The 27,468-nt window shown below is 48.9% G+C and overlaps 2 protein-coding genes across 6 annotated transcripts in view; both read right to left on the reverse strand.

Moving 5' to 3' along the window:
• Positions 1-86: 86 nt before the first annotated feature.
• Positions 87-19,366, reverse strand: GLOD5 (glyoxalase domain containing 5). Of its 4 annotated transcripts, none has more exons than XM_008175184.4 (5): positions 19,214-19,366; positions 7,854-8,018; positions 7,600-7,743; positions 6,212-6,367; positions 87-3,930 (listed from the first exon to the last, which is right to left on the reverse strand). In XM_008175184.4, exons 1-5 carry the CDS (start codon positions 19,337-19,339, stop codon positions 3,781-3,783), a joined length of 741 nt encoding a protein of 246 aa, XP_008173406.2. In that variant the 5' UTR covers positions 19,340-19,366; the 3' UTR covers positions 87-3,780. The 4 variants fall into 4 exon arrangements, 3 of the variants coding, with proteins under 3 accessions (XP_008173406.2, XP_005311042.2, XP_008173407.2); XM_005310985.4 differs by having other exon boundaries at positions 7,854-7,997; positions 19,214-19,355; XM_008175185.4 differs by lacking the exon at positions 7,600-7,743.
• A 1,949-nt stretch (positions 19,367-21,315) lies between these two features.
• LOC101937695 (exocyst complex component 1-like) overlaps positions 21,316-27,468 on the reverse strand; it is an 80,825-nt gene continuing 74,672 nt past the window's right edge. For both annotated transcript variants that reach the window (XM_065556385.1, XM_065556383.1), the window contains exons 16-18: positions 27,150-27,349; positions 23,658-23,852; positions 21,316-23,032 (exon numbers count right to left, since the gene is read on the reverse strand). In XM_065556385.1, the coding sequence (XP_065412457.1) occupies positions 22,877-23,032; positions 23,658-23,852; positions 27,150-27,349 (551 nt within the window). In that variant the 3' untranslated portion in view covers positions 21,316-22,876. The remainder of the gene's footprint in view (positions 23,033-23,657; positions 23,853-27,149; positions 27,350-27,468) is intronic.

Here is a 27,468-nt window from a genome sequence, read left to right on the forward strand (position 1 = left end):
TGGCTCTTTAAGTTAGCAGACAAAGGCATAACAATATCCAATGGCTGGAAGCTGAAGCTAGACAAATTCAGACTAGAAAAAAGGTGCAAATTTTCAACAGTGAGGGTGATTTATTGGACCATCTGACCTAGAGATATAGTGAGTTTTCCATCACTTCAGTCTTTAAATCAAGATTGGACGTCTTCTCTAACTCAAACAGGAGTTATGGGCTGGATGCAGAAATTACTGGGTGAGATTCTATAGCATGTGCTATTCAGGAGGTTGGAGCAGATTATCATAATGGTTCCTTCTGAACTTAAAATCTATGACTCTGTATCAATAGCAGACATTGGTTTAGCTGAAACTCCAATTTCACTAAAACTTTGTCTCTCCACAACCTTCGTACATTATAAATAGCAGCAGGAAAGAAAAACAAACAATCTGAGCATTTTACTTTTTTTGTTTGGGTTTTAGAGATGATTTTTAACTGCATCTATCTCCCAAGTCTTTCCAACCTCCAAGTACCTTTTACTTGCACCCTTGTTGGTGACAAAATTGCCCTCTTCTGGAGAACTCAAGAACTGCTCCCATATGCAAAACTCCAGAAAATAAGAAGCTACATCATCAACGCCTGTTGTTACCAGCTTGTGTAAAAAGCTAGAATTACACATCCATGTGCATTCGCTTAGCAACCCAGATGAAAGGCGAGTGGTGGCTTACAGTGTGACACTAGCACATGTATGATGTTAGATCAATTTCTTGAATATGTGTGATGTTAATGTTTGCAGTGTGGAATAATAACCATCAAATTCTTAACTCCGCTAGACACCAAGCAGGGACTCAATAGAGACACATATCTCGCATTACAACAATTGGTGACCCACTAACTCTCCTTGTCCTATGACTGCAGAGGTGCTAACTGCTCACTTCATTTTGAATGATCTCTTGCAACATGTGGTAACTCCTTATGCTTAACGTTGTATTTAGCTGTGACACATTTGTGTATTTAGCAGCCGGGCTCCCACTGGGAGCTCTGTGGGGAGCCCTCAGCCTGGGTTTTCCAGCTGTCTGCACTGCTGGGGCTCACAGCTGGAATGCCCCCCCCCCCTTTCAAAACAGAGACCCTACCAGAGGTGAAATTGACAGCTACCGCTGTCTGAGCTACGTCCACCTAAGCCTTATGCCTCTCGCTGAGGTGGTTTTACTAGGTCGGCCTAGTGGGCAAGTTGCAGTGGCAGGAGGAAAACTGTAATGTGTATGCACTGCTTACGTAGTTAGGTCAAGGTAAGCTCCCTTACATCGACTTAACTTTGTAATGTAGACATGCCCTCTGATTACCTTTCCCAGGCAGGCAGAAGAGCGCTGTGGAGCTCGAAAGCTGGTGTCTTTCACCAACAGAAGCAGTGTCCAATAAAAGGTATTTCTTCACTCACCTTATCTCTGAAGTTAATGCTCATACAAAAGGACCATTAGTGTTGGGTAGAGTCAGGCAGAGGTTGGCGAGGGGACATGCAAGCTTCCCACACAGCTGTAATCTGCAGCGCCCTCTGCTCTGCCAGCCCTAGGCTCCACCCACACAGCTCTGCCAGTGCACCTCCATCCTGACCATTGAAGTGCTGCCCCCCCAAAGCTGCCATGCACCTCGGTCCTGGCCTAGGGCACTTGCTGCTATCCCAGCCCTAAGCCTGTCTCGAGCAGAGACTAATGAACAGGCCAAGTTGGGCATAATTGTTTTTGGTGGGCTAAAATGAGAATTTTAGCAGTTTCCGTTCAGCTAAACAAGGCTGATGATTCCCTCTGAACCTGAAATCTTGCCTTGGGGGCTCAGATTTTGCATGTGGCAGTGGCTGTCACGAAGCACACACTTGTTCGAGGCCCCTGCTCTTATCCTACCAGGGAGATCTGAGCACTTTCTACCAGTGTCTCACTCCCAGGCAGCAAGAGAATCCAGGCATGGCCAGTCCTTGGAGACGTTGTTTATATCCTCCTCCCCCACCCCCCCCAAACACCTGCTTTCATTCTCTGTGCTCTTCCCAATCCTCAGGTCTTCCTTTCCCTGCTATCAATGCCACACCTTTTTATTTTAAATAGAGCCTGCTCTGCTTAGAGCAAACAGCCTCCTTTCCATTCTTCACCTACCCTTCCCCTCCCCCTTCTCCTTTATGCCTTTACATATCAACCAACTCAGCCACTTACTTAGCCCTTGAAACCTGGTCTCCCCACCAGGGCTATCTGGCATGCAATCTCTGTACTGTCATGTGCCACTGCAATCTCCTCCGGGCAGGGATTCTGTTGCCTTGCGGGGATTTGAGCAGCAGGAAGCAAGCGTTTGCGGTCTCAGGGACACTTTCTGTGCAGTCTCTCCCATCTGCAGGGAACAGATCGGAGATCCACCAAAGCATTTGATATACACCAAGCAGCATTCAATAACGTGATGAAGTGAACAAGTGACCACGCTGAAAAGCTCCATATCCTGGGTCCATCCAGCCCATATCCTGAGCCATGCAGACCAGTTAATGGGCCAGATCTTGCTTTGGAGCTACACCAAATTACACCAGTAGAGGATCTGGCCCTATATAATTTCCTTTGATGGGCTGGTTCTGGTCTCCAGCAATCTCAGCAGCTACTGTCACTTTCAGAGACCACATTAAGCAATGCTGCCATCTAGTGGTTGATTCATACTTGATTTTCCTACACACTTGCCCTTATTATTAGGGCCCTACTAAATTCACGGTCATGAAAACTGTATCACAGACCATGGAATCCGCTCTCCTCGGTGAAATCTGGTCTTTTATGCACTTTTACCCTACACTGTACAGATTTCACAGGGGAGACCAGCATTTCTCAAATTGGGGTCCTGAGCCAAAAGGGAATTGCAGGGGAGTTACAAAGTTATTTGGGGGTGGGGGAGGGGGAGTCAGGGTATTGCCACCCTTACTTCTGCACTGCCTTCAGAGCCGGGTGGCTGGAGAGCGGCGCCTGTTGGCCAGGTGCCCAGTTCTGAAGATGGTGTCCCGCCAGCAGTTGCGCAGAAGTAGGGGTGGCAATACCATACTATGTCATCCCCCGGCGCTGCTGCCTTCAGAGCTGGGCAGCTGGAGAGTGGCGGCTGCTGACTGAGAGCCCTGCTCTGCAGGCAGAAGTATGGGTGGCAATATGATACCATGCCATCCTTACTTCTGTGTTGCTGCTGGTGGCAGCTCTGCTTTCAGAGCTGGGCTCCCGGCCAGCAGCCACCACTCTCCAGCTGCCCAGCTAGGAAAACTTCTGTTGGTGGGAGAGAGGCTGCCGAGCCACCAAGAGCTCTTCTTCAGGGCTGGGAAAGGTACTCCCGGAGTCACAGCAAAATGAACGGTGGAACAGATTGTTTAGCATAAGTAGATAGCATATATTGCACGGGACCTTTCAAGGTAGAGTTAACACCTCTGCAGTCATAGGACAAAAAGCGGGGTGGGGGAGGGGAGAGTTAGTGGGGAGCAGATTGTTGTAATAAGCCATAAATCCAGTGTCTCTGTTCAGCCCCTGATTTTTAGTGTCTAGCAGACTTATGAATTTAAGCTCCCAGCCCTAGCTCATCTTTTGAATGTGTTGTGCAGGTTTCCTTTGAGGATGAGGCCTGATATGTCCCGCTATATCAGGAGCCTGGCAGAATGGACATGGACACAAACTGATGTGTTCTCAGTTTGCAACACCCAAACCCCATCCTACAATGCATTGCAAATGAACAAAGAAAAATCACAGCCTCCCTTTGTTTGCCTCTAGTGTTGAGGAGATTAGGGGGTGGTGGAAAGAGGATTGTGGCTAATGCTTCACTCTGTCGACAGCCAAATCAGTGCTGTAGTTGGAAACCTCAATCAGGTTTTCATCGGGGTCTCGGAAGTAGATGGATGTGATTGGACCAATGGCACCGGTTCTGGGCACTGGGCCTTCTTCAATAGTCACACCACAGGCCTGGAAGGAGAGGGAAGGTAGGTTTGGTTTTCAGCATTAACAATGGTTTTCTAAGGGGCTTGTCCCCAGTCCCCCCCCAGGCAGATGGTGGAACCATTGTCCAAGCACCTCTCTGGCCACGGTTGTTCTGATTTAACAGTGTTGCTGTGCCTTTCCCCAGGAGAGGGGCAGATGGTGAAGAGGACCTAGAAGAGCACTAGGTGTTGCCAAGCAGGGCCCTAGCCGCTCTTGAACCCTGTGATCCCAGCCTGTGGCACTCGATGGCTGCACCTCCTGGCAGAAAAGCTGTTCAGCATTCAGCACTAGAAAGGGGAACAGGACACAACCAATAGATTCAGGTTCACTGGTGAGCTAAGCCAGGCTTTGACTACAGGTCTCCAGAGCTAAGGCTATTATTGCATTAACCCCTTAATCTGCCAAGTCCCTGGGTTTATCTGTCCATGGGTAAGGGGTGTGGGTGTAGGAAGCAGAGAGTCACACAGGTAATGAAATAGACCTTCAAGAAGGCACAGGTATAACTGCCCCTCCCCATGTGACCCATACTGCTTAGAATTGGGAGGGGAGGTCTTGGATTTCCCAGGCGGATGGCTGGGTGACAGATCTCACGCTGGATAGTAAGAAAATCTGAAATCTCCCAAACTCCAGTTCCCTATGGTGTCTTTCTTGAGAACATCTAAATCGGGGTAGACAACCTATGGCACACGTGCCAAAAGGGGGCACATGAGCTGATTTTCAGTGGCACTCACACTGCCCGGGTCCTGGCCACCAGTCCAGGGGGCTCTGCACTTTAATTTAATTTTAAATGAAACTTCTTAAACATTTTAAAAACCTTATTTCCTTTACATACAACAATAATTTAGTTATAGATTTATAGAAAGAGACCTTCTAAAAACATTAAAATGTATTACTGGCACACGAAACCTTAAATCAGAGTAAGTGAATAAATGAAGACTGGGCACACCACTTCTGAAAGGTTGCCAACCCCTGATCTAAATTCATCTTATTGAACACTCATGTGCTCGCTACTCTGAGTGACTTCCATGGACTTTGAACTCAAGAGATTCTCTTCATTAAGGGTCCAGTGGCAAACAGGGCCGGCTCCAGGGTTTTTGCCGCCCCAAGCGGCAAAAAAAATAAAATAAAATAAATTTTAAAAAGCTGCAGTTGCGATCGGCGGCATCTCTACCACATCGCTTTCTTCTTCGGCGGCAGGTCCTTCCCTCCGAGAGGGACCTAGGGACCCGCTGCGGAATTGCTGCTGAAGAGCCCGACGTGCCGCCCCTGCCCCTTGGCTGCCCCAAGCACCTGCTTGCTGAACTGGTGCCTGGAGCCAGCCCCGGTGGCAAATGCTCTGCAGACCTGCGCAACTAGCTAGGCTGTCAATTGCCCCTGACAGTGATCCATACAGCATAGCACTGCTGATGTGGATCCTTGTTCCTTATGACTTCCTTGTGCTGTCTAGCAGAGAAGATAAAGAGACACAACTGAGCTAGGTTGGACTGCAAAACATTGTGGGTGGATGGGGCTGAATATATGGTGTATGGACAGAAGGAAGGGGCCAATTACATAGATTAGTAGGTGATGGGTTTTGTGTTCTGAAGGCAAGAGAAACAACATTGGCGAGTAATATTTTGGCAGGTACTGTACTCTGCTGTCCCAGGACTGGGGGTTCTGTATGCCTCTGCCACCTTACCTCATCCCTGATCTGAAACGTGCACTACTATTCCAGTCCTGCCCTTAGTCTCCCTTCATCACAGCTCTGCAGATGCCCTTCAATTCTGTCTCACACCTCCCTCAGCTATTCCAGTCCAGGGTTTCCCAGGCATGTCTCTGCTGCTGACCTGCAGTCCCATCTGCTATTCCAGTCCTGGGGTTCCCACACACAGTTATGACGATGCCCCTCAATCCTGCCCCATAGACCCTGCCCCCAAACCCCCTGTTACCCCAGTGCTGAACCTGTTATACAGAGATTTTCAAATGTATCCCAAAGGGGGAGGTTTTGTGATATAGAGCAATACAAAGCCAGGAGATTCATGTTCACACACTGAACTCCAGGCGTCTGGTTCTCCTCTTCCTTACAACCCCCTTGACCTGAGTGGAATTACTCCTGATTTACACTGCTGTAAGCACAAGCTGAAATGGGCACCAGGTCTCCAACATGACAGGGAAGTTTGCTAGCCCCATTACTCTCTCACACCCCTGGGTTTATTCATTCACATCGGGCCTATGGTAGCATCCCATAAGACATGTGGCTACTTGTGTGAAACACAGTTTTCCCAACCTTCAGGTGTCCCACTAGCTGGTCTAGCGAGGTGTCTGTGATCAAGCAGACGTCTATGGAACCAGGAACTGGTCTGCGAGCCTTGGGTTCAAACTCCTTCCCAGCCTCGTGGAGGTTAAACTTTTGGTTCCCGAAACGTAGCGCTTTCCGGTTGCCCTGTCACCAAGGGAAGGGAAGGGAAGGAAAGGATCAATGTACTGTCAAACAGAGACCCGCTGTGCTGAACGCCAGGACTGCAAGGAAAACCCTGGGCTGGGGAGTGAGCCACCTGTTCATAGCACCAGGGATACTGCTCTGAGAGAACAGGAGAAATCTCCTTTGACGCGTAGGAGGTGTGGTCCATTTCTGTACTCAATGTCACCCCCTTGTGGAAAGCAAGTGGAACTTCTGTTCCATAGCACAACAAGGGACACAGGAGTGAGGTCTTAGCATTGCTATAGCTTTACAGACATGGGAGGAGAAGGAGAATTTCAAAGACCCAAATGACAGTTTGATGCCTAGCTGCTGCTACATGTGTCTTTGGAAATGTCACCCAGGAACTAACCAGCCCTCCCACTGGCTCTATGAGGTCAAGCCGTTTTTTTTTTTTAAAGTAAATTTAAACAAACAAAAATGGATTTCAGTTTTTTGGTCCAAATTTGAAACTTTGCTGAAATGTCTAACTTCAAAGCACTGCAAGCTGCTCTAGAACTGGGAAATGGGCAGGGGAGAATTGTGAAAATGTCAGTTTTTTTGTTCCGTGTCTGTCAAAATTCCAAAAATGTCAAGCAACTCAAGAAGTAAGGGGCTTAGGGGCCTCTGGTGTATAAGCTATCCTGCTTCAAGGCATAGGTTCTGAACTCTGGCTATTGGGGGTCAGGAGGAAGCTTCCTTTAAAACAGGGCTTCCCAAACTGTGGTATGCATCCCCCTGGGGGCATGAGACACATCTCGGGGGTGGGAGGATATGTGGGAGAAATTGTGTAATGGTGGATTTTATTTATTCATTACTTTATTTATTGCATTCTCATAATAGGCTACTCAGACAAAGCTTTAAAACTCTGTGGGAATTTGTTATGTAAAATACGGTAGTTAATTTACTTCAAGATGTACCAATGAAAACACAGATACACAGAGATGCTGAGGTACAGAGCCCTCACCTCCAATCACTGTACAGCATGGGTTCAGTTGCCCAGCAACTGTCTGGTCTAACTGAGCTCAGAACTTAGTCAGGGTTTTTTTTTCAAGTTGTGTACATCGCACTATAACTATATATGTATGTAACAGTCCGATAGAGAGATGGCTAAAGACAGGTAGGGTTAAACAAGAACACTCAAAGCATCAGTGAGGAGGAGGATAGGGGTATGTGGGCAGCTGGAAGGGGATATGCAATATGAAAAGTTTGAGAACCTCTGCTCTAGAGGCAGGTTCTTCCATTATTTCCTGCTGTAGGGTCTTCTGTACCTGCCTCTGACAAAGCTGCTGCTGACTTATGTCAGAGACAGGACACTCAGTCAGATGCGCCATGGGCTGACAGTTCCTGAAGTCCTCACTCTACAGATAGGGAAAATAGAGATGCCTTGCTCACGGTGACACAATAAGTCAATGGCAGAAGCAGGACTAGAACTCAGAATATCCCAACTCTATCTTGCCCCTCAGATTACCTTGAAAGTGACTACTTCCATACCCAAGACTTTGGAATAAAAGCCTACGGTGTCCTCAATGCTCTTCACAGTCAGCACCAGGTGATCCAGTCGACGGATAAGACATGGTTGGGGGCCCTCACGCTTCTCCTGCCAGAAGGCCATCTGAAAGCCAGGAACCAGAGACTAAACCCAAGTAGAAATAAGGTTAGTGAGATGCAAGGACAAACTATCAGGTCATTTACTAGTTGGGCTGGCTAGGGACATGGGGCTAATTAAATGGAAGCAGAAGCCAAAGTTTGGTTTTCTTTTGGCCTGCGGTTGTGTAGCAGCGTGGACTCACCCCTGCGGCGCCTCCTGCTGGTCGTCTCAGGGAATTAGCTCTCCAGCCATTGGAGCGCTCTCTGCAGGCTATGCCCGCTACTGCTGGGCCCCTGTGTCCCTCCCAGGGCCCCGGTGCTCTTTTCTCTAGGGTGCTGCCCCTCTGGCAGTACTCTTCAGTCTCAGGGTCTCCCCACCCAGGGGAACCCCCACCCCCTATCCCTACCTTGCTTCAGCATATGGCTACTGCCAGTCATCATCCAGCCCCCACGCCCTGGGCAGATTGCAGTATCAGCCTACTCATCACCAGCAAGGTTGGGTTTGGACCTGCTGCTTTTGCCTACCCCTGGGCTGCCCCCTGCAACCTCCAGTACCTATTTGCCTTATGCTAGGCTGCAGCCTGGGGCTTTCCAGGCTGGAGCTCTCCAGTTCCTCTGCCTTTCCCCAGCCCTGCTCCACTCAGGTACCCTGTCTCTAGCTCCCTGCAGCCAGGCCCATCTCCCTCTACAACTAGAGAGAGACTGTTTGCTTGAGTGCCTAGCTCAAGCCTTTATAGGGCCAGCTGGGCCCTGATTGGGGCGTGGCCCCAGCTGAGCCTGCTTCCCACTCAGCCTGGGCTGTTCTCCCAGCCCTCTCCCAGGGCTGGTTTTAACCCTGGCAGGGATGGAGCAGGTAACCACCCCGCTACAGGTTGGCACATGAAAAATATGTTCTCCTCCTTGAAATGCTTCCTCAAGACCAACCTGTCTTGTGATGCCCGATTCAAAGCCCACCGAAATTAATGAGAGACTTTCAATTGACGTCAATGGACTTTGAGTCAGGCCCTAGAAGAATCAGCCAATGAGTGATGGCTAGGAGCACGGGCAGATGGGATGGCTGACAGTTACCCTATCAACGTATGATACAGTCATAAGGCAATCCTGCCTGGAGCACCCTCCTGAGGCCAGCTGTGGCACTACAATTGTGCCTGCCTCAGTTTTCCCTCTCAGCTAACCCAATAACTTCACTTCAGGCTCTCTTGACACTGTAATACCAGCCTCTGGGTTAGTTTGTTATAAAAGCCTTTGTGCAATGCAGTACATAACACAAATCGGAACCACATAGTCCATTTCTCACCCCAGTGCAAGCAGTCATGAAAGTTCAAGACATCTCTTCCCTTGCCTCACATACCACCACTGTTAGCTCTGTGTTCTTGGGGAACCAGGGCGCAGTACCCAGCCTGTCTGACTCACAAAGGACCCCCTCTCCCCGCAGCCTCTGCTTGAATTAAAACCAATCAGAAGAAAGACTTACAAAAAGAAATGAAAAGGCAGTGGGAGACACACCTAAACCCCTGGGATAAGGATGACAGGATTAAGGAAACTCCCCTAGCCTCATTTGCATCGAAGATGGGACAGGGAGGCATCTCCATTAGCATACAGAATGGAGAACAGAGATTCCAAGGCAAGAACCGCATGGAACTCTGGGTCCAGAAAAGCAGGGAAGCACTGCATCATGGGGGATCTCTGCTCCAGATGGTAATGAACCCACGCCTGCACACACCCAGCTCAGTAGTTATCAGACCAATTCTAGTAATAAATCCTTTATTGGTATCCAAAATACTGCAGCTGCCTAATTGCACTGTGAGCTCCCTCCAAGGAACACCGCCTATAGTCAGGAATGATCAGCTCCCATTGTCTAGCCCAGTGGTTTTCAAACTTTTTTTCTGGTGACCCAGTTGAAGAAAATGGTTGATGCCTGAGACCCAGTGGAGCTGGGGATGAGGGGTTGGGGTATGGGAGGGGGCTCAGGGCTGGGGCAAGGGGCAGTGGTGTGGGAGGGGGGCAGGGCTCTGGGCTAGGAGTGCAGGCTCTGGGGTGGGACCGGGGATGAGGGCATTGGGGTGCAGGAAGGGGCTCTTGGTTGGGGGGGGCTCAGGGCTGGGGCAGGGGATTGGGGTGTGGGGTGCGGGCTTACCTCTGGCAGCTCCTGGGCAGCAGTGCAGCCGGGGTGCAGAGGCAGGCTTCCCACCTGTCCTGGCACTGCGAACTGTGCTGCACCCCAGAAGTGACCAGCAGGTCCAGCTCCTAGGCAGAGGTGTGCAAGCAGCTCCGCGCATCTCTTTCCCACAGGCACCCTCCCAGCTCCCATTGTTGTGAGTGTGGAGCTGGTGCTCGGGGTGGGGGCGGAGCCTATGAGCTGGACCTGCTGCTGGCCGCTTCTGGGTAGGGACTACTAGTTTTACTATTAGTTTTTACTGGCGTTCCATGACCCAGTACTGGGTTGCAACCTGAACTTTAAAAACCACTGGACTAGCCTGAACAAAACAACTTTGGTATACTCCCTTGAGCCATCAGTTTGCCCATAAACAAACCTAGTCTCCTCCCTTGAACCATTGTTGTTTCCCTACAAAAACCCCTACCCACGCTCAAGTAAGGGTTCTGATGCCTGGATCCGAAATCTGCATCAATTCCATTGGGACTTTATCTTCTCCTGACTGATCGTGCTGGGGGCTCTGCCAGTCTCCAGCACTCCGGACCCTCAGCTATCACCACCCCCTGGGACCCCCAATCGATTCAAGCTTCACGGAGTGGTGAGAACCCAACTCTCTCTCTCTCTCTCTCTCTCTTTTTCTTTTCTACTGTAGGCATATCTTTCTAATCCTGACTTGTGTGATCAGTTATAGTTTTCTAAACCTGACTTTTGTAATAAAATTTAAGTTAGATTTAATATTGTAACTGTTTTGTTTGTTTGGCTCTCCTTGTGTGGTTATTACCTGGCAATAAATAACTTTTATGGTTCAGCTGGTTGCTTCCCTCTCTCTCCCTCTCTCTCTTTTATGTTTTTGGCTTCCTCATTCGCTCTGCAGCAACTCTCCTCTTACCTAAGCTAAAGATCCCTGTAGTGCCCAAAAATCCTGTGGGGTTTGCTCATCCAGTGGGTTACTACCAGAACAATTGTAATGTGAAGGTGGGGATAGGGACGTGCTGAACCTGGAACATATGAGGGTGGCAGCTTGGAAGTGCTGCTTGACCCAGCTGCTCAGGCGTGCTCTATTCCGGTGCAGTGTCTGTGGCATATGAAAGTGGCAGCTTGGAAGTGCCGCTTGACCCAGCCTGCTGAGTCCAGGGACATATAAGGGGTCAGCTTGGGAGTGCTGATTCACCCAGTCTGCTCAGACACGCTCTGTTAATGTGTGTGTGCGTGTATTTGTCTGATTCTGGGGCTGGAGGAACCCAGTCCTGGGGAACCTAGGTCCTGCAGGATAGCTCCATTGGGAGGGACTTGCAGCAGGGAGAAGTAGAGCTCCGTATGAGAACACAAGTGACACAAGCAGTACATTGATAGAATTACAGACCCCTCGCCCAGAAGAGTAACCCTAACAAATAAGTGTACCCCAAAGTAGCAGGCAAATCTGGTAGCAGCCCTCATCACCTTCAATCATGCCTGGACTCTCTATCAGTCTTCTTCTGTCCTTCTGCCACCTCAGCCTTTCCAAGTGGACTGAAACCCTGCTCTTCCTACTGGGAACCCCCGGTGACACCCTGTACCGCATATGACCCCCTGTACTCCATGTTCACCACTTCTGTAAGGTTATGATTTATTTTGTACAAAGTATGCTTGTGAGGTATCATTTGCAAACTCATAATCTGCTGAATATTATCATCCCATTGAAATGTGTGTAAAATCACTGCATGTAAAATTATGAGATTTTTCTATATGATTGTTACTGAAATATGTTGTAGTTCTGGGTAGCACTCACTAACTATTTTCTCAGAGACAAAGGCGCACTAGCACACCAGAGACAGGCCATTTACAAATGGGGTCTGAGCCCAAAAGGTTGTGAATCACTGCCCTACAGCACAGGGCTCCCTATTACACTTAGAGAAACACAGATTACCAGCAGATTTAAATTACTTGACTCAGTAATGCAAAATGTTTGTTTCTCCAGTGACTGGGGATGCTTTTGAATCGACCTGCAGAGGGAAAATAGCACTTTTTGAGATTTGAGAGGTTTTCATTTCTTTTTCTGATTGATTTTACAAGAGATATTTAGGTCTTGTCTAGCATGGAAGACTCTATGTGCCACTGAAGAACCAGGAAGATTATGCCATCATCAATAACATGTAAGTGAAATCTCTTTAATCAAAAGGGGAAATAGTTTTAATTCAAAATGCTAAAGTCTGTGTTTATATCTGTTTAACCCAAACACTCAATTAACAGTCGGGAAAAGAGTTCTCTTTGTTAAAGGTCCAACACTTGAATTAAGTTCTGACACAAGTCATAATCCTCTTCTCTGAGGCCCTCAACTAGTCCCCCAGCAAAACCAACACACAGTAGACTTGATGCTCCTGATTTTTCTAAGTTTGAAAAAACAACAACAACGGGGGAAAATAAACCCTCTCAGCCCTTTCCATTATCGACTGACAAAAACACCACCAACAATCCCATAGCCTTTTATTTGGGGCCAGCCATGAAACAAATAAATCAAGGGTTAGAGTTGGAAAATGAAGGGGCCCAGGAGGTGGTCGCTGAAGGTGAGAGGGCAAGAAAGAAGAGGAGAGTAGCTAGTCCTGTAGGAAGAGGGGAAGAGTCAGTGGAGATAACAACACCAAATATGAGCCCCAGGAGGATACGGGATGAGTTGTGGAGGATTGCAAGGGAGAATAGGAATCGAGAGGATTTGCAGCCAGAGGGAACAGGGGATAGACCGGAGAATCGCACCATCACCAGGAAAAGGCAGGTCTACGTAATTGGGGACTCCTTACTGAGAAGAATAGACAGGCCTGTAACCAGAACTAATCCAGAGAACAGAAGGGTGTGCTGCCGGGTGCTAAGATACGGGATGTGGACCTGAGGCTGAAGAGGATCCTAACGGTAGCGGAAAGAATCCACTGATTGTCCTTCATGTGGGAACGAATGGTACGGCTAGATTCTCACTGGAATGTATCAAGGGAGACTGTGCCAGGCTGGGGAAGATGCTTAAGGAAATCAAGGCTCAGGTGATCTTCAGTGGGATTCTGCCTGTTCCTAGAGAAGGGCCACAAAGGTGTGACAAGGTTATGATGATCAACAGATGACTCAGGCAGTGGTGCTATAAGGAGGGCTTTGGGATGTATGGCCACTTGGAGGCATTCATGGACAGAGGACTGTTCTCTCAGGATGGACTTCACCTGAGTAGGGAGGGAAATAGACTTCTAGGATGGAGGCTGGCACAACCGATTAAGAGAGCTTTAAACTAGGAACTGCGGGGAGATGATTGGGAGATGTCCAGGTAATCTCCACGCTGGATTTTAACATTGAGAGGGAAGAAAATGAAGTAAGAAAGGATACAGCCATGGGTAGGAGAATGGACATAAGGAGGAAGAGTAGTGTAGATACCAGTCTAATAGGTGATACTGGCAGTAGAATATCTGTGCCTAATTAGGTAAAGAATGTGAGCGAAGCCAAACAGCAAAAATTAAGATGTTTGTACACCAATGCGAGGAGCCTAGGTAACAAAATGGAGGAACTAGAGTTACTGGTGCAGGAAGTGAAACCAGATATTATAGGGATAACAGAAACATGGTGGAATAATAGTCATGACTGGAGTACAGGTATTGAAGGGTATGTGCTGTTTAGGAAAGACAGAAATAAAGGCAAAGGTGGTGGAGTAGCATTGTATATCAATGATGAGGTAGACTGTAAAGAAATAAGAAGGGATGGGATGGATAAGACAGAGTCTGTCTGGGAAAAAATCACATTGGGGAAGAAAGCTACTAAAGCCTCCCCTGGGATAGTGCTTGGGGTGTGTTATAGACCACCGGGATCTGATTTGGATATGGATAGAGACCTCTTTAATGTTTTTAATGAAGTAACTACTAATGGGAATTGTGTGATCATAGGAGACTTTAACTTCCCAGATATAGACTGGAGGACAAGTGCTAGTAATAATAATAGGGCTCAGTTTTTCCTGGATGCGATAGCTGATGGATTCCTTCACCAAGTAGTTGATGAACCAACAAGAGGGGATGCCATTTTAGATTTGGTTTTGGTGAGTAGTGAGGACCTCGTCAAAGAAATGGTTGTAGGGGACAACCTTGGTTCGAGCAATCATTAACTAATTCAGTTCAAACTAAATGGAAGGATAAACAAAAATAGATCTGTGACTAGGGTTTTTGATTTCAAAAGGGCTAACTTTAAAAAATTAAGGAAATTAGTTAGGGAAGTGGATTGGACTGAAGAACTTGTGGACCTAAAGGAGGAGGAGGCCTGGAATTACTTCAAGTCAAAGTTGCAGAAACTATCAGAAGCCTGCATCCCAAGAAAGGGGGAAAAATTCATAGGCAGCAATTGTAGACCAAGCTGGATGAGCAAGCATCTCAGAGAGGTGATTAAGAAAAAGCAGAAAGCCTACAAGGAGTGGAAGATGGGAGCGATCAGCAAGGAAAGCTACCTTATTGAGGTCAAAACATGTAGGGATAAAGTGAGAGAGGCCAAAAGCCATGTAGAGTTGGACCTTGCAAAGGGAATTAAAATCAATAGTAAAAGGTTCTATAGCCATATAAATAAGAAGAAAACAAAGAGAGAAGAAGTGGGATCGCTAAACACTGAGGCTGGAGTGGAGGTAAAGGATAATCTTGACATGGCCCAATATCTAAACAAATACTTTGCCTCAGTCTTTAATGAGGCTAATGAGAAGCTTAGGGTTAATGGTAGGATGACAAATGGGAATGAGAATATGGTGGTAGATATTACCATCTGAGGTAGAAGCCAAACTTGAACAGCTTAATGGGACTAAATCGGGGGGTCCAGATAATCTTCATCCAAGAATATTAAAGGAACTGGCACATGAAATTGCAAGCCCATTAGCAAGAATTTTTAATGAATCTGTAAACTCAGGGGTTGTACCGTATGACTGGAGAATTGCTAACATAGTTCCTATTTTTAAGAAAGGAAAAAAAAGTGATCCGGGTAACTACAGGCCTGTTAGTTTGACATCTGTAGTATGCAAGGTCTTGGAAAAAATTTTTGAAGGGGAAAGTAGTTAAGGACATTGAGGTCAATGGTAATTGGGACAAAATACAACATGGTTTTACAAAAGGTAGATTGTGCCAAACCAACCTGATCTCCTTCTTGGAGAAGATAACAGATTTGTTAGACAAAGGAAATGCAGTGGATCTAATTTACCTCAATTTCAGTAAGGCATTTGATATGGTTCCACATGGGGAATTATTAGCTAAATTGGAAAAGATGGGGATCAATATGAAAATTGAAAGGTGGATAAGGAACTGGTTAAAGGGGAGACTACAACGGGTCGTACTGAAAGGTGACTTGTCAGGCTGTAGGGAGGTTACTAGTGGAGTTCCTCAGGGATCGGTTTTGGGACCAGTCTTATTTAATCTTTTTATTACTGACCTTGACACAAAAAGTGAGAATGTGCTAATAAAGTTTGCGGATGACATAAAGCTGGGAGGTATGGCCAATACAGAGAAGGACCGGGATATCGTACAGGAAGATCTGGATGATCTTGTAAACTGGAGTAATAGTATTAGGATGAAATTACTAGTGAAAAATGCAAGGTCATGCATTTAGGGATTAATAAGAATTTTTGTTATAAGCTGGGGATGCATCAGTTGGAAGTAACCGAGGAGGAGAAGGACCTCGGAGTATTGGTTGATCACAGGATGACTATGTGCTGCCAATGTGATATGGCCGTGAAAAAAGCTAATGCAGTCTTGGGATGTATCAGGTAAGGTATTTCCAGTAGAGATAAGGAGGTGTTAGTACCATTATACAAGGCACTGGTGAGATCTCATCTGGAATACTGTGTGCAGTTCTGGTCTCCCATGTTTGAGAAGGATGAATTCAAACTGGAACAGGTACAGAGAAGGGCTACTAGGATGATCCGAGGAATGGAAAACCTGTCTTATGAAAGGAGACTCAAAGAGCTTGGCTTGTTTAGCCTAGCCAAAAGAAGACTGAGGGGAGATATGATTGCTCTCTATAAATATATCAGAGGAATAAATACCAGGGAGAGAGAGGAATTATTTAAGCTCAGTACCAATGTGGACACAAGAAAAAATGGCCATCAGGAAGTTTAGACTTGAAATTAGACAAAGGTTTCTAACCATCAGAGGAGTGAAGTTCTGGAACAGTCTTCCAAGGGGAGCAGTGGGGGCAAAGACATATCTGGTTTCAAGACTAAGCTTGATAAATTTATGGAGGGGATTGTATGATGGGATAGCCTAATTTTGGCAATTAATTGATCTTTGACTATTAGCGGTAAATATGCCCAATATGTCTGTGATGGGATGTTAGATGGGGTGGGATCTGAGTTACTACAGAGAATTCTTTCCTGGGTGCTGGCTGGTGAGTCTTGCCCACATGCTCTGGGTTTAGCTGATCGTCATAGTTGGGGTCAGGAAGGAATTTTGCTCCAGGACAGATTGGCAGAGGCCCTGGGGGTTTTTCGCCTTCCTCTGCAGCGTGGGGCACAGGCCACTTGCTGGAGGATTCTCTTCACCTTGAAGTCTTAAAACCACGATTTGAGGACTTCAATAGCTCAGACATAGGTTAGGGGTTTGATTAGGGTTACCATATTTTATTAATCAAAAAAGAGGACACGGGGTGCCGCCCTAGCCCCGCCCCCTCCCACTTCCCTCCCCCCTCAGAATCCCCCTACCCCCTACCTGTCCCCTGACTGCCCCCTCCTGAGACCCCCCCACCCTAACTGCCCCCAGGACCCCACCCCCTATCTAAGTCTCCCTGCTCCCTGACTGCCCCAACTGCTCTCTACATCCCCTTCTCCCGACAGCCCCCCCCCCCAGAAATCCCGACCAATCTAACCCCCCATTCCCTGTCCCTTGCCTGCCCCCCGTCACCAGGCCAAGGGAGAGCTGCGGGCTCCACGTGCAGCCAAACACTGTGCTGTGCTGCTCTGCGGAGGAGGAGGGAGTGGGGGAGGGGGAGGGACTCTGGCTGCTAGAGGCCCCAGTGGCTGCGAGCGGCTTTCAATCAGGCCCAGACATCCAATCAGCCACACCGCACTCTGCATGAGGGGAAGGGGGAAATCCCGGACATTTCTACTTTATTAGAAATCGCCCCCGGACGGCCATTTAAAGCTGAAAAAGCCAGACATGTCCGGGGAAACCCGGACAGATGGTAACCCTAGGTTTGATACAGGAGTGCGTGGGTGAGATTCTGTGGCCTGCGTCGTGCAGGAGGTCAGACTAGATTATCATAATGGTCCCTTCTGACCTTAAAGTCTATGATTCTATGATTCTAAGGCACTGAGACTCAATAGGGGATGATGTAATTGCCATATGAACTATATTGATCGTTTCTGCAGTGTGTGACTATACACACTCACTGAACTCCTATGTTATAAGTACACTGGCATTTCTCAAGGTTAGCCTGCACCATAGTAAAAGCCCCGGTAGCCCATCTATGCTAGCCCTCCCACTGGTGCAGCTGCAGCAGTGAGTGAGTTTGAGAAAAATGCTAGTATAGATAAGGTTTCCAACTCCCGCCCAGCCTGGCATGAGCTCGCTGTAAAACCTGGCCCAGATTCCCAGAGGGCAAATCTGGGCAAGTCTCCTCCCTGTTCATGTCAAAGTCACTGTCTGGGATCTGGAGGCGATGTCCTGAGGCCACCAGAGTTACAAAGGCAGAAAGTATTTCACAAATAACATATGCAAGACCTCAGAATTATCCAGATCTGTGGCGCTCCTGCTGTTTCCACCAATTACAGTGAAAAGCAGTGTGACGCTGCCATTAAAAATTCACCGGCACTTTCTTGAGCTAGCGTTTGAAAATGCTGAACCAAACACCCTTTAGATTGTATGCAGTTTCTGCAAAGTCCCATGCATGCCTGTGGGCCTGCGTGTGTAGCAACCGGAATCCTGATATATTTAGGGTTACCATATTTTGTGCCTCCAAAAGGAGGACACTCCACGGGGCCCCGGCCCCGCCCCCAGCCCCGCCCACGCCCCAACTCTGGCCCTTCCCCAAAGTCTCCGCCCCCTCCCCTGCTTCCCGCGAACATTTGATTCGCGGGAAGCCTGAAGCAGGTAAAGGGGATGTGGGGGGAGGAGGCGCGGCCCAGTCTGGCCCCCCGGCGTCTTCAGCCTGGGTCGGCTTGGGTCATAGGGTGCTGGCCCCGGGCCCGGCCCCCGGCCGAGCACCCCCCAGCCCGTCCCCGCACCGCCGGCCCGTCCCCCGAGCCCCCGTCCCGTCCCGACACCGCACCGCTGGCCCGTCCCCCGAGCCCCCGGCCCGACACCACTCCGCCGGCCCGTCCCCCGAGCCCCCAGCCCGGCCCGGCACCGCTCCGCCGGCCCGTCCCCCAAGCCCCCAGCCCGGCCCGGCACCGCTCCGCGGGCCTGTCCCCCGAGCCCCCGGCCCGGCACCGCTCCGCCGGCCCGTCCCCCGAGACCCCAGCCCGGCCCGGCACCGCTCCACCAGCCTGTCCCCCAAGCCCCCGGCACCGCTCCGCCGGCCTGGCCCCCGAGCCCCCGGCCCGGCACCGCTCCGCCGGCCCGGCCCCCGAGCCCCCGGCCCGGCCCGGCCCCCAAGCCCCCGGCCCGGCCTGGCACCGCTCCGCCAGCCCGGCCCTCGACCCGGCCTGGCACCGCTCCGCCGGCCCGGCCCCCGAGCCCCCGGCCTGGCCTGGCACCGCACCGCCGGCCCGGCCCCCGAGCCCCTGGCTCGGCACCGCCGACCGCCGGCCCCGCATGTCCCGATTTTCCCGGACATGTCTGGCTTTTTGGGATTTCGCCCCGGACGGGGATTTGGAGCCCAAAAATCCGGACATGTCCGGGAAAATCCGGACGTATGGTAACCCTAGATACATTGGCTTTGCTTTCTGGTGTTTGCAAGAGCTGATTTTCAGTCGAGCAAGCACTCAGGATGTTTGCTGACTGAAGACACAGCCTGTCACTTTGCAATCTCCCCTCCCCCCCCCCAGCCCCAGCCTCAGCCTCAGAACCATTTGCAGAGTCACTGTCTGCACCTCTAGAGTTAATATTTAAGTGTTGTCTGATCTCAGGAAATGAACATGAGTGAAATGTTGGTAGGAAAAAAATAAAAAAGCCCAGTACCTGCACGCAATGAAGACAGGCAAGCTCAGCAAAACAGCCTGAAAGAACACTGTCCCCTTCAGCTAACCACTTCCTGGTCCCCAGAGCTGAGCTGTGCTGGGAGCAGAGTTCCCAAGGAAATGACATAGAGCGAGTATAAATAAAAGCCTGACTCCTGAACGTTGCTCCCTCCCCTCCGTGGAGACCTTGGATTCTGTTCGTACAAAGCAGCTGACCAGGTTGGGGCCAAAGATCTCAGGCATTTTCCCCAGCTTTGTGTGTAACACATGCTTGCTTCTAAAATAGAGAATACGGCCTCCCTGTGCAATAGCACAGGCTACAGGGAGCTCCCGGAAAACAGAAACTGGAGCACACGACTGCAGTTCTTGGGCTTACCCCCGCCGTGCAGGATGTGCCTGCCTGGGAATCACCACTCCTTCCCTGCCTCCAGGGGGCGCTCTGTGCCTCTGAGTCAGGCAAAGGTCATATTGTCCCATCAGGTTGTGCACACACTCAGTGCCCCCGGGGACACTAGAGCATCAATGAGGCAGGAAGGAATTGCTCATCCCTGCAATTATAAGCAGGTTCATGATGGTACATCCTGATGTCCTGTCCACTGTAGAGCTCCCCATGTTGCTCTTAGTGGTGGCACTAAAAGGACTTCGACAAGGCCTGTGTGAGTACTACTGAGTTTAGAGTCTCTGGGTGTGGCATCCATGTCCCCTGGACCTCAGGATCCCTCTCCAAGCAGCCACACTGGCTACCGATTAACCTGAGGAGAACCTGTAGACTTTCCTCCACTTTATTCAAGATTCTCCACTCTCTGGCTCTGCCTTATCTGTGTGATTTGATCCATGCTGCTCTACCTGTCCTATGAGCTCGTGGTTCATCATGGTGTAACTCCAGCTCCATGCCAATGATGTCAGTGGAGCTACCCCTGCCTAAAACTGGAGCGACAAACTTGTGTGCCATGCCCGAGATCCTGTTGTCAACTTCTCAGCCTGTCAGTTCTCTGGGCTACTCCTCACTCACCCGAAGCTGGCGGAATGCGCTCCCATTTGACCTTCCCGCAACTGACTCTATTAGCATTTTAAAGGTCAGACTTAAAGCCCTGCACTTCTACCCAGTTACTGCTGGTCTCATGTCCTGCACTTGTCATCTTCTTTGATAGTTCGGTTTCTCAGCACCTGCTACATGTGAAAGATGTTTTGTAAAACAAACAGAGAACGACATTATCAGCTGCTACATCCCTGCAGATGATTTAGGACTTGCTCATTAATACCTCCTAGATGATACTCTTATGACTAGGAGAGAGAACTTTTAAACTGGGGGGAAATGGTGAACTGCCTAGACCTTGCCTTTTCCTTTGACTGTAGAGTGCCTAGCCCACATGTAGAACAACCAAATGCTTTGGAAGTGCCTGTCCAAACAGCTAAGCACGTTCTGAAAAGCACAACATTCAGATGCACCACTATCCAGGATGAACTTCCTACCTCCCACAAAGACCCCTCCTTCCACACACTCATATCCGGACAACCCAAGTCATCAAGGACAGCCTGGGAAAACAGCTAGGCCTGGCAATGCACCCTGGAGCTCAGGAAATCTGGACTCTGTTGGATCAGGGCTGAAATCTAGCTGACGGTGGAGGATGATAATGTGTATAGTTGTGTTAGCATTTTAGAGCTGTGTAGATACTGGTTCCTCTCACAACACCACCTCACAGTTTTTCCCAAGAGGAAGTCTCAGCTTAGCAGAAGCTCAGGCCTGGAATAGCAAGGAGAGTGCTACATGCCTGGATGAGGTGTACTGGCATAGCTGTTGGGAGGAAACTAGCATAAATCCTGCCCATGATATGCCAGGCTCTACAGCTGTCCTTTTCCATCTTTGAGCCTGCTCCCTCTGAAGTCAGTGGCAGAGCCCCCATGCCCTTCAATGGGGAAAGATCAGGTCTTTTTCTATCACCAAATTCATACAAAATTTGGTAGGGTTTTTAAAAAAGATTTTACTTTGTATTGAGCCAAGAGTTTCAGATTCATCCCAGTGCCATGAGGGAAGGCTGCCTGAGTAGACATCCTGTACAATACGAGGTGACCACATTGGGATACAAGAACAGGTCAAAGCAATGAGGCCAACACTGAAAGGATTTTATTATCTTGTGATACTGTCAAGGGGCAGACAAGCTAAATTAGGTAAGAGTGGGAAGATCCCTGGAAAATTGCTCCAGGTTGCATAAGAGTTTTTGCCCCATCCTAGGAAATGAAACATTCATAACAACATCACATAAAATAACTCGTATTTTTAAACTCTTTGTACAGCAGAATTGATAGATTAAGCAACATTCGAGATGGCTAACAGCATGCATACTTGTGTGATGGAAAGCTCTTTATGTTGCAGTGCGTCATTCATAAGCATGGATCCATTTGCTTCAATGCAGCCAAAGGAAGAAACAAGAACCACCCCTTATGGCATGTCCAGCTGCTATTGGGCAAATGCTGTGGAAATGATCTTGTCAAGCAGAGAGATGGCTCATTTCAGACATATCAAAGAGAGAATGGGCTGCTCTGGTTTCGGACTCTGAGGCCAATCCGGGTGTCTCTGACCCTGGTGCTGCTTAGATCCTGACTGGGAGGAGGTGAGGAGACTTGAAAATAAACACAAATCCTATAACTGCCACCAAAATGGCTACAACTACATCTAAAAGAAAGGGACAGGAGAGAAGCAAACTGCCATTTGCCTGCTTCTATGGAAACCGAAGAACTGGCAGCAATAGGCTCTGCTGCAGCTTTGAACCACCCGTGGAAACTGCAGACAGGAGGAGAATAGCCCATTCATACCAGACTTGTGGGAGACGCTGAGCTATGGAAAGGAAACAAACTTTGTGCTTTGTATAGACAGACTTAAACCAAAACCTCAAACCCAAACAACTATAAACATTAGGGGTGTTGGAAATCCAAACCCATATCCAGATTTTACAAATGATCCTTAGTTTTACAATGGGCTGCACCAATCCCCTAGATCTGGGCTCCCTGGCGTTTTGGGGCATTTGAAATCCAGATCCAAATTGTTAACTGTGGATCCATCTCTAGTTTTATATAAAACCAGGTATTTTGAACGCGGAAGAGAGATTAACCAGAAATAGTCAAAGTGGCCAAAAATTACATCCCCACTTGGACCCTCCTATAAATTCATAAGTTCAGAATTGCAAATATATCATGCTTCCTTTTCCCATCTGATCAATGCTGTGCGACTTGGCATAAAGAAGCTGATGTGCATGCTCAGAAAGGATCTAATGAGCATGGGTTGCTCCGACAGGAGGTTTCTATGACCACTCACTCTGACAGGATGTTACAAAGCAATGCTGTAGGAGGTGACAGCACTCACCATGAGAGTCACAGAAACCCAGCAATTTGGGCTTATTATTGGCTGTGCATGGATCTGTGGGGGAAAAGGAATCCCAAAGCTTCCACTCTCAGGGAAGGTCAATTTTTAGGCTGACGACTGAAAGTTCCCCTTTAATTCAGTAGACCCCCATATTGGGTTAAACCTAGGCTGAGAACTCTTGTGCCAAATGTCAGTCCGGAGTAAATTTTCAAAAGGTCATTTCAGCTCCTTGGCTGCTGATGGAGCTTTTTTGGCACCAGCGGGAGCTGTTCTCACCACGCGCCTAGCCAGCAGGAATTGCTTTCACATACTGGACTGAGTGATGGAGATAAAATAGTTCAGCAAGTCCTCCACGGTGAAGTCCATTGTGATCCCTGACCCTGGGTAGCAGCGCTGGATCAGGTTCTCGAACTCTTGATACTGCCGTATGAACTCCTGTTCCATGGCTCGCCAGACCACCTGTAGGTAAAACACTTTGAGTTAATGACCTCTCTTACTGGGAGCGTCCTACCCTGCTCCCCTCCGGGGTTTGCTGCAACACTACGTAACCATCCACACCCACAGAGGCACATGCTTTTCACTGCCTGCTGCATGAGTGCAACCGCCAGCCCAAGAGGAAGGGACATGCAGAGGGCTGACCTTGGAGCTTCTAGGCCCACATCCTCAAAGGCACTTAGGAACCCATCTCCCATTGAAATTAATGGACACTGAGTGCTTAAATACCTTTGAGGATCTGGGCCCTAGGCCCCAAAACTAGCCCAGTAAGAGTTCCCCCTAAGGGAGCAGAGATGGAGGAATTCCCACTAATTTTCAGACTTCATAAGTAACTAAAGATACTAAGAGAAGCAGGGAGCAGAGACAAGTCACTGGGAAGAGGGGGGATAGAAATAACAGAGGATGGTTTGAGGAGATAAAACAATGGGCATGAAAAGGGAATCAACACAGTGGGAGTGATGGTCAGAGAGGAGAAGATAGGAGGTTCCCTTCCCTCTGCCATTTATTGTTGCCTGGCAAGCTTGGCCCCCAAAACACATGAAGCCACCACTGCATTGTACCCTGTGAGCAGTGCCCAGGCCATATTTACCGGCAGGAGGTTTTCCTCAGGGGAGAGATACTTGTGAATCTTCCTGTAGAGAGTATCCAGGGCTCTCTTCACCTCCTTACCAGGGTACTTTTCTATCACCTTCCGCAGTTCCTGCTTGCTGTACGCCAGCTGGAAACTCACTTCCTCTTCTTTCACCCCCTGAGCCACGCGGGCTTTCACCCCCTCGAAGAAATGCTGGGGAGGCAAAGGAGACAAATCATGCACCAGCTGTTCCACAGTGTGGTTCTACTGAGCTCTTTTTTGGCTAACTCCAGAAGCCTTTTCTCAGGCCTCTTGCTGGGCTTTGACTGAGCAGATCTGACCATTCGTGCAGAGCCAGAGTCTTTATGTTCTGCAGAGGAGGATGCCTTTAGCAACACTGATGCTACGTGATATTTGAAAAGCAACCTGTGGTTCTTTTTGCTCAACATACCTCATCAACTATAAAGGTTCTGGCATCCAAAAATAGCTGGTGGCTTTATACAGGCTGCATAAAGCAGAAGAGAACACAGGTTTCTCTTCTGCTGATCCAGGATACTGGCTCTACAGTGCTGGTAGTAGGAAAAACTAGCTCCTGGAGTTTGTCTCTATTATCGGGTATATATACTCCTCCACCCTTCTCTCTCCCCACTGTAGCAGCCACACAGGGGGGTTAATAGGCAGCACAGTTACTTCCCCAGCTGTGATTATGTGGCTGACCAACCACAGCTGAGTTAAAAGGCTTCTCCTAGAAAGTGAAGCCTTCTGGGGAGGGAGACTTGTGGAATGGAGCTCCCAGGAGAAGGCACTTAGGGAGAGATGTCCCAGGTGCCTGGAGAAGGAGGAGGCCCAGCCTGTGGGTGGCTGCATGCTGCCAGAGAGCCTGAGGGGACTCGGAATCAGCCTGAAGAAAGTGGGCCAGGGAAACAGCAGCGAGTCTATCGGAGCAGACCCTGGCTGCTTAATGCAAGGTCCCTGGACTGGAGATGGGGGGCCTGGTTTCCCCTACTAACACTCAAAGAAGGGGAGGCAAAAGTCCTGACACAAAGGGGGACAAGGACTATTGAGTCCATGGTGGGGCTGAAGGCTTGGGACAGGGTCATTAGGCTTCTGCTTGATTGGCCTTGTTCTCCCCCTGAATGGGGTGGGACTAGAAGCAAGCTGGGCAGAGAGCAGACCCATGAAAAGGGGCAAATCGCCCCAGGACTGGAGTGACCATTGACAGGGGGCGCTAGAGTAAAAGAGATTGGTACACCATGCCGGTCCTGAGGGGTGCACCAGCCGCTGAATGACTCCCCTGCTGTCCCAACAGTGATGTAAGCTCCTATGTCCCCCAGACTTTCAGTGATACTTGGGGCTCGTTCACACAAACACTTACTTGGTGGGAAGCTGCGGTGTAAATCTAGCCCGCACTAGCCTGCAGCACACCAAGCGGCCATACACGAGGGAGCTGTTAGTGCACGGCAGCAGGGTCCAATGGACGGTTAGTGCCCAGCACCCCAGCTTGCTGTGAACAAAGCATTTGCATAGACAAGCCCTTACACTTCCTAAATGAAAAGGGGACTTAAGTTCTTAAATCAGCTGGTCACTTTTGAAAATTTTACCCCATGTCAGTAAATTAAGCAGCTCATAACTGAAGAAGAGTCACATGGGGAGTAACTGTGGCCAGCAAAGACGCTGCTCATGGTTCCTCTCACTGAGCAGAGCACTGCTAATGGACACCACAAATGTAAAAAGCAACAGAGGGTCCTGTGGCACCTTTAAGACTAACAAAAGTATTGGGAGCATAAACTTTCGTGGGTAAGAACCTCACTTCTTCAGATACAAATGTAGTCACTTTGCCTTGCCACCAACAATGAAATTCCACTCAGCCCTCATCAATAGAGGACAAAACAATTAGCACTGGCCGCGAGTTGATTGAAGCTCTGGCTGGTGTCATAGCTGAGCAGATCTTCCAGGGGCAGGAGGCGTTTGACAGCAAAGACCAGAAGCAAATCAAAACCAACAGGCATTTCAATTAAGTCCAGCTGGGCCTAGCTTTTATTAGAAGTTATAGGCCAATGAGCAGGTGGGTGAGCATTAATCAGAACAGCAAGGGGTTAGTGGAGTGGCAAGGAACTATGGGAAAGAGCTGAATGTCTGCTTGAGTGGAGCCATGCTTTTAGCTCAGTGAACAAATCAATCGCTTGGGAACCCTGAAATTATGTTAGGAGGCTCTGCGCTAGCAGGCATCAGCCAGCCACAGACATGCAGCCAAAAGAGAAAGCAGTGATAGAAATCTGTCCCTTCAGTTCAAAGCCAATTCAGGTGAGCTGCATAAGCAGTTCTGCTCGCTCACGTACAATAGTGGGGCTGTGTTACCCACTGATGCCAGCTAGAGAGAGCAGCAATGCACAGACATGGTGAGTGTTAGTCTCACCAGAGTAATTCTGACTTTGATCTCACAAACAGGGCAACCCCTTCCTGTCCTGTTCTCCAAATGTTTCTTGGATGGGGTGTGTGAATCCAATAGAGGGTTTAGTTGCAGAGTTTGTATCCTCAGCATTTTGGGAAGGGCTGTATTCATTTCTAGAGGGCAGAAGCTCTCCTGCTCTAGGGCAAAAAAATGAATTATCCCCCACAGGGAAAAAGGACCTCATTCAGCCAATGTTTGAGAAGCACTTTTGACATATAAAGCATGAGATTTGTGCTAATGGATATTAGATAGCAAAGACTGCCTAGTATTGTAGGGGATAAAGGAGGTGAGAGCAAAGTAAGGGCTTGTCTACACAGCAACAAAAGCTGCATTCTCAACTCAGATTAGCTAACTCAGATTAAGATCATGTTGAAGATCGGGAAACTCGGATTCAAGCCTATAGGACAGCCTGGGTCTGAACTCAGGTGGCTGACCTGAGTTGCTGTGGCTTTACTGCTATTTTAACCAGAGAGAGCTAGCTCTGGTTAAAACACTTATTTTTTTCTTTTTGCAGTATCAAAAGCAGGGCCGGCTCCAGCTTTTTTGCTGCCAGAAGCGGCGAAGCGGGAAAAAAAAAAAAGATAAAGCTGCAATCGGCAGCAGTTCTACTCCGCCGCTTCGTAATTCGGCAGCGGGTCCTTCACTCCGAGAGGGATTGAGGGGCCCGTCCCAAATTGCCGCCGCAGACCCGGATGTGCCGCCCCTTTCCATTGGCCGCCCCAAGCACCTGCTTCCTTTGCTGGTTCCTGAAGCCGGCCCTGGTCAAAAGGGTGCTTCAGATTAGCCTTGGGACTTCCTGGGTAGTGCCTGCTGAGAGGTAGACTGGTCCAGTGGTTAGGGCACTAGCCAAGCACATGGGCGACTTGGTTCCAGTTGCTGCTCTACCACCTTAGGCAAGTCACTTAGCCTTTCTGCATCTTGGTTCCCCAGCTGTAAAAAGGACTTAGGCATGGTGTGAGGATAAATCCATTAAAGACTACGAGGTGCTCAGGTAGGCTAGTAAGGAGTGAGAGATACATACTATAGACAGAGGAGGTTGTGGCTTGCAATGTACTCACGTTGAGTTTCTCCAGTGGCTGTCCCAGGTACTTGGTGACATATCTCTCCAGGTGCTCACGGTACCTTTGCTTGGCTTCCCTTCTCTTGCTTTCCAAGCACTGGATCTTCTTTTGGTACAGAAAGCAGTGGATGTGGTGGAAGTTTTCCATCATGACCATGTCCGTATTGACCTTCAGGTTTGCTGAGGCCAGACTATTGACTAAAAAGAAAGGGAGAAAGCCCATAGGCCTAGAGGGACCTTTTGATAATCAAGATGGGAGGAATGGAGGGGAGATACAAGGTGAAAAGACAGGATGAGTTAAGCCCACCGTGCACAAA

This window comes from Chrysemys picta, chromosome 9 (genome assembly GCF_011386835.1).
Source record: "Chrysemys picta bellii isolate R12L10 chromosome 9, ASM1138683v2, whole genome shotgun sequence".
Lineage (NCBI taxonomy): Eukaryota > Metazoa > Chordata > Testudines > Emydidae > Chrysemys > Chrysemys picta.

Coding starts and splice junctions, on each gene's coding strand:
- GLOD5 (XM_008175184.4), bottom strand. CDS start 19,339: ATGTCATTTCCTTGGGAACTCTGCTCCCAGCACAGCTCAGCTCTGGGG. Junction 8,019..19,213: donor CCTGTCTTCATTGCGTGCAG/GTACTGGGCTTT, acceptor ACTTGGGTTTAG/TCTCTGGTTCCTGGCTTTCA. Junction 6,368..7,599: donor AACCTGCCTCTAGAGCAGAG/GTTCTCAAACTT, acceptor CCTTGGTGACAG/GGCAACCGGAAAGCGCTACG.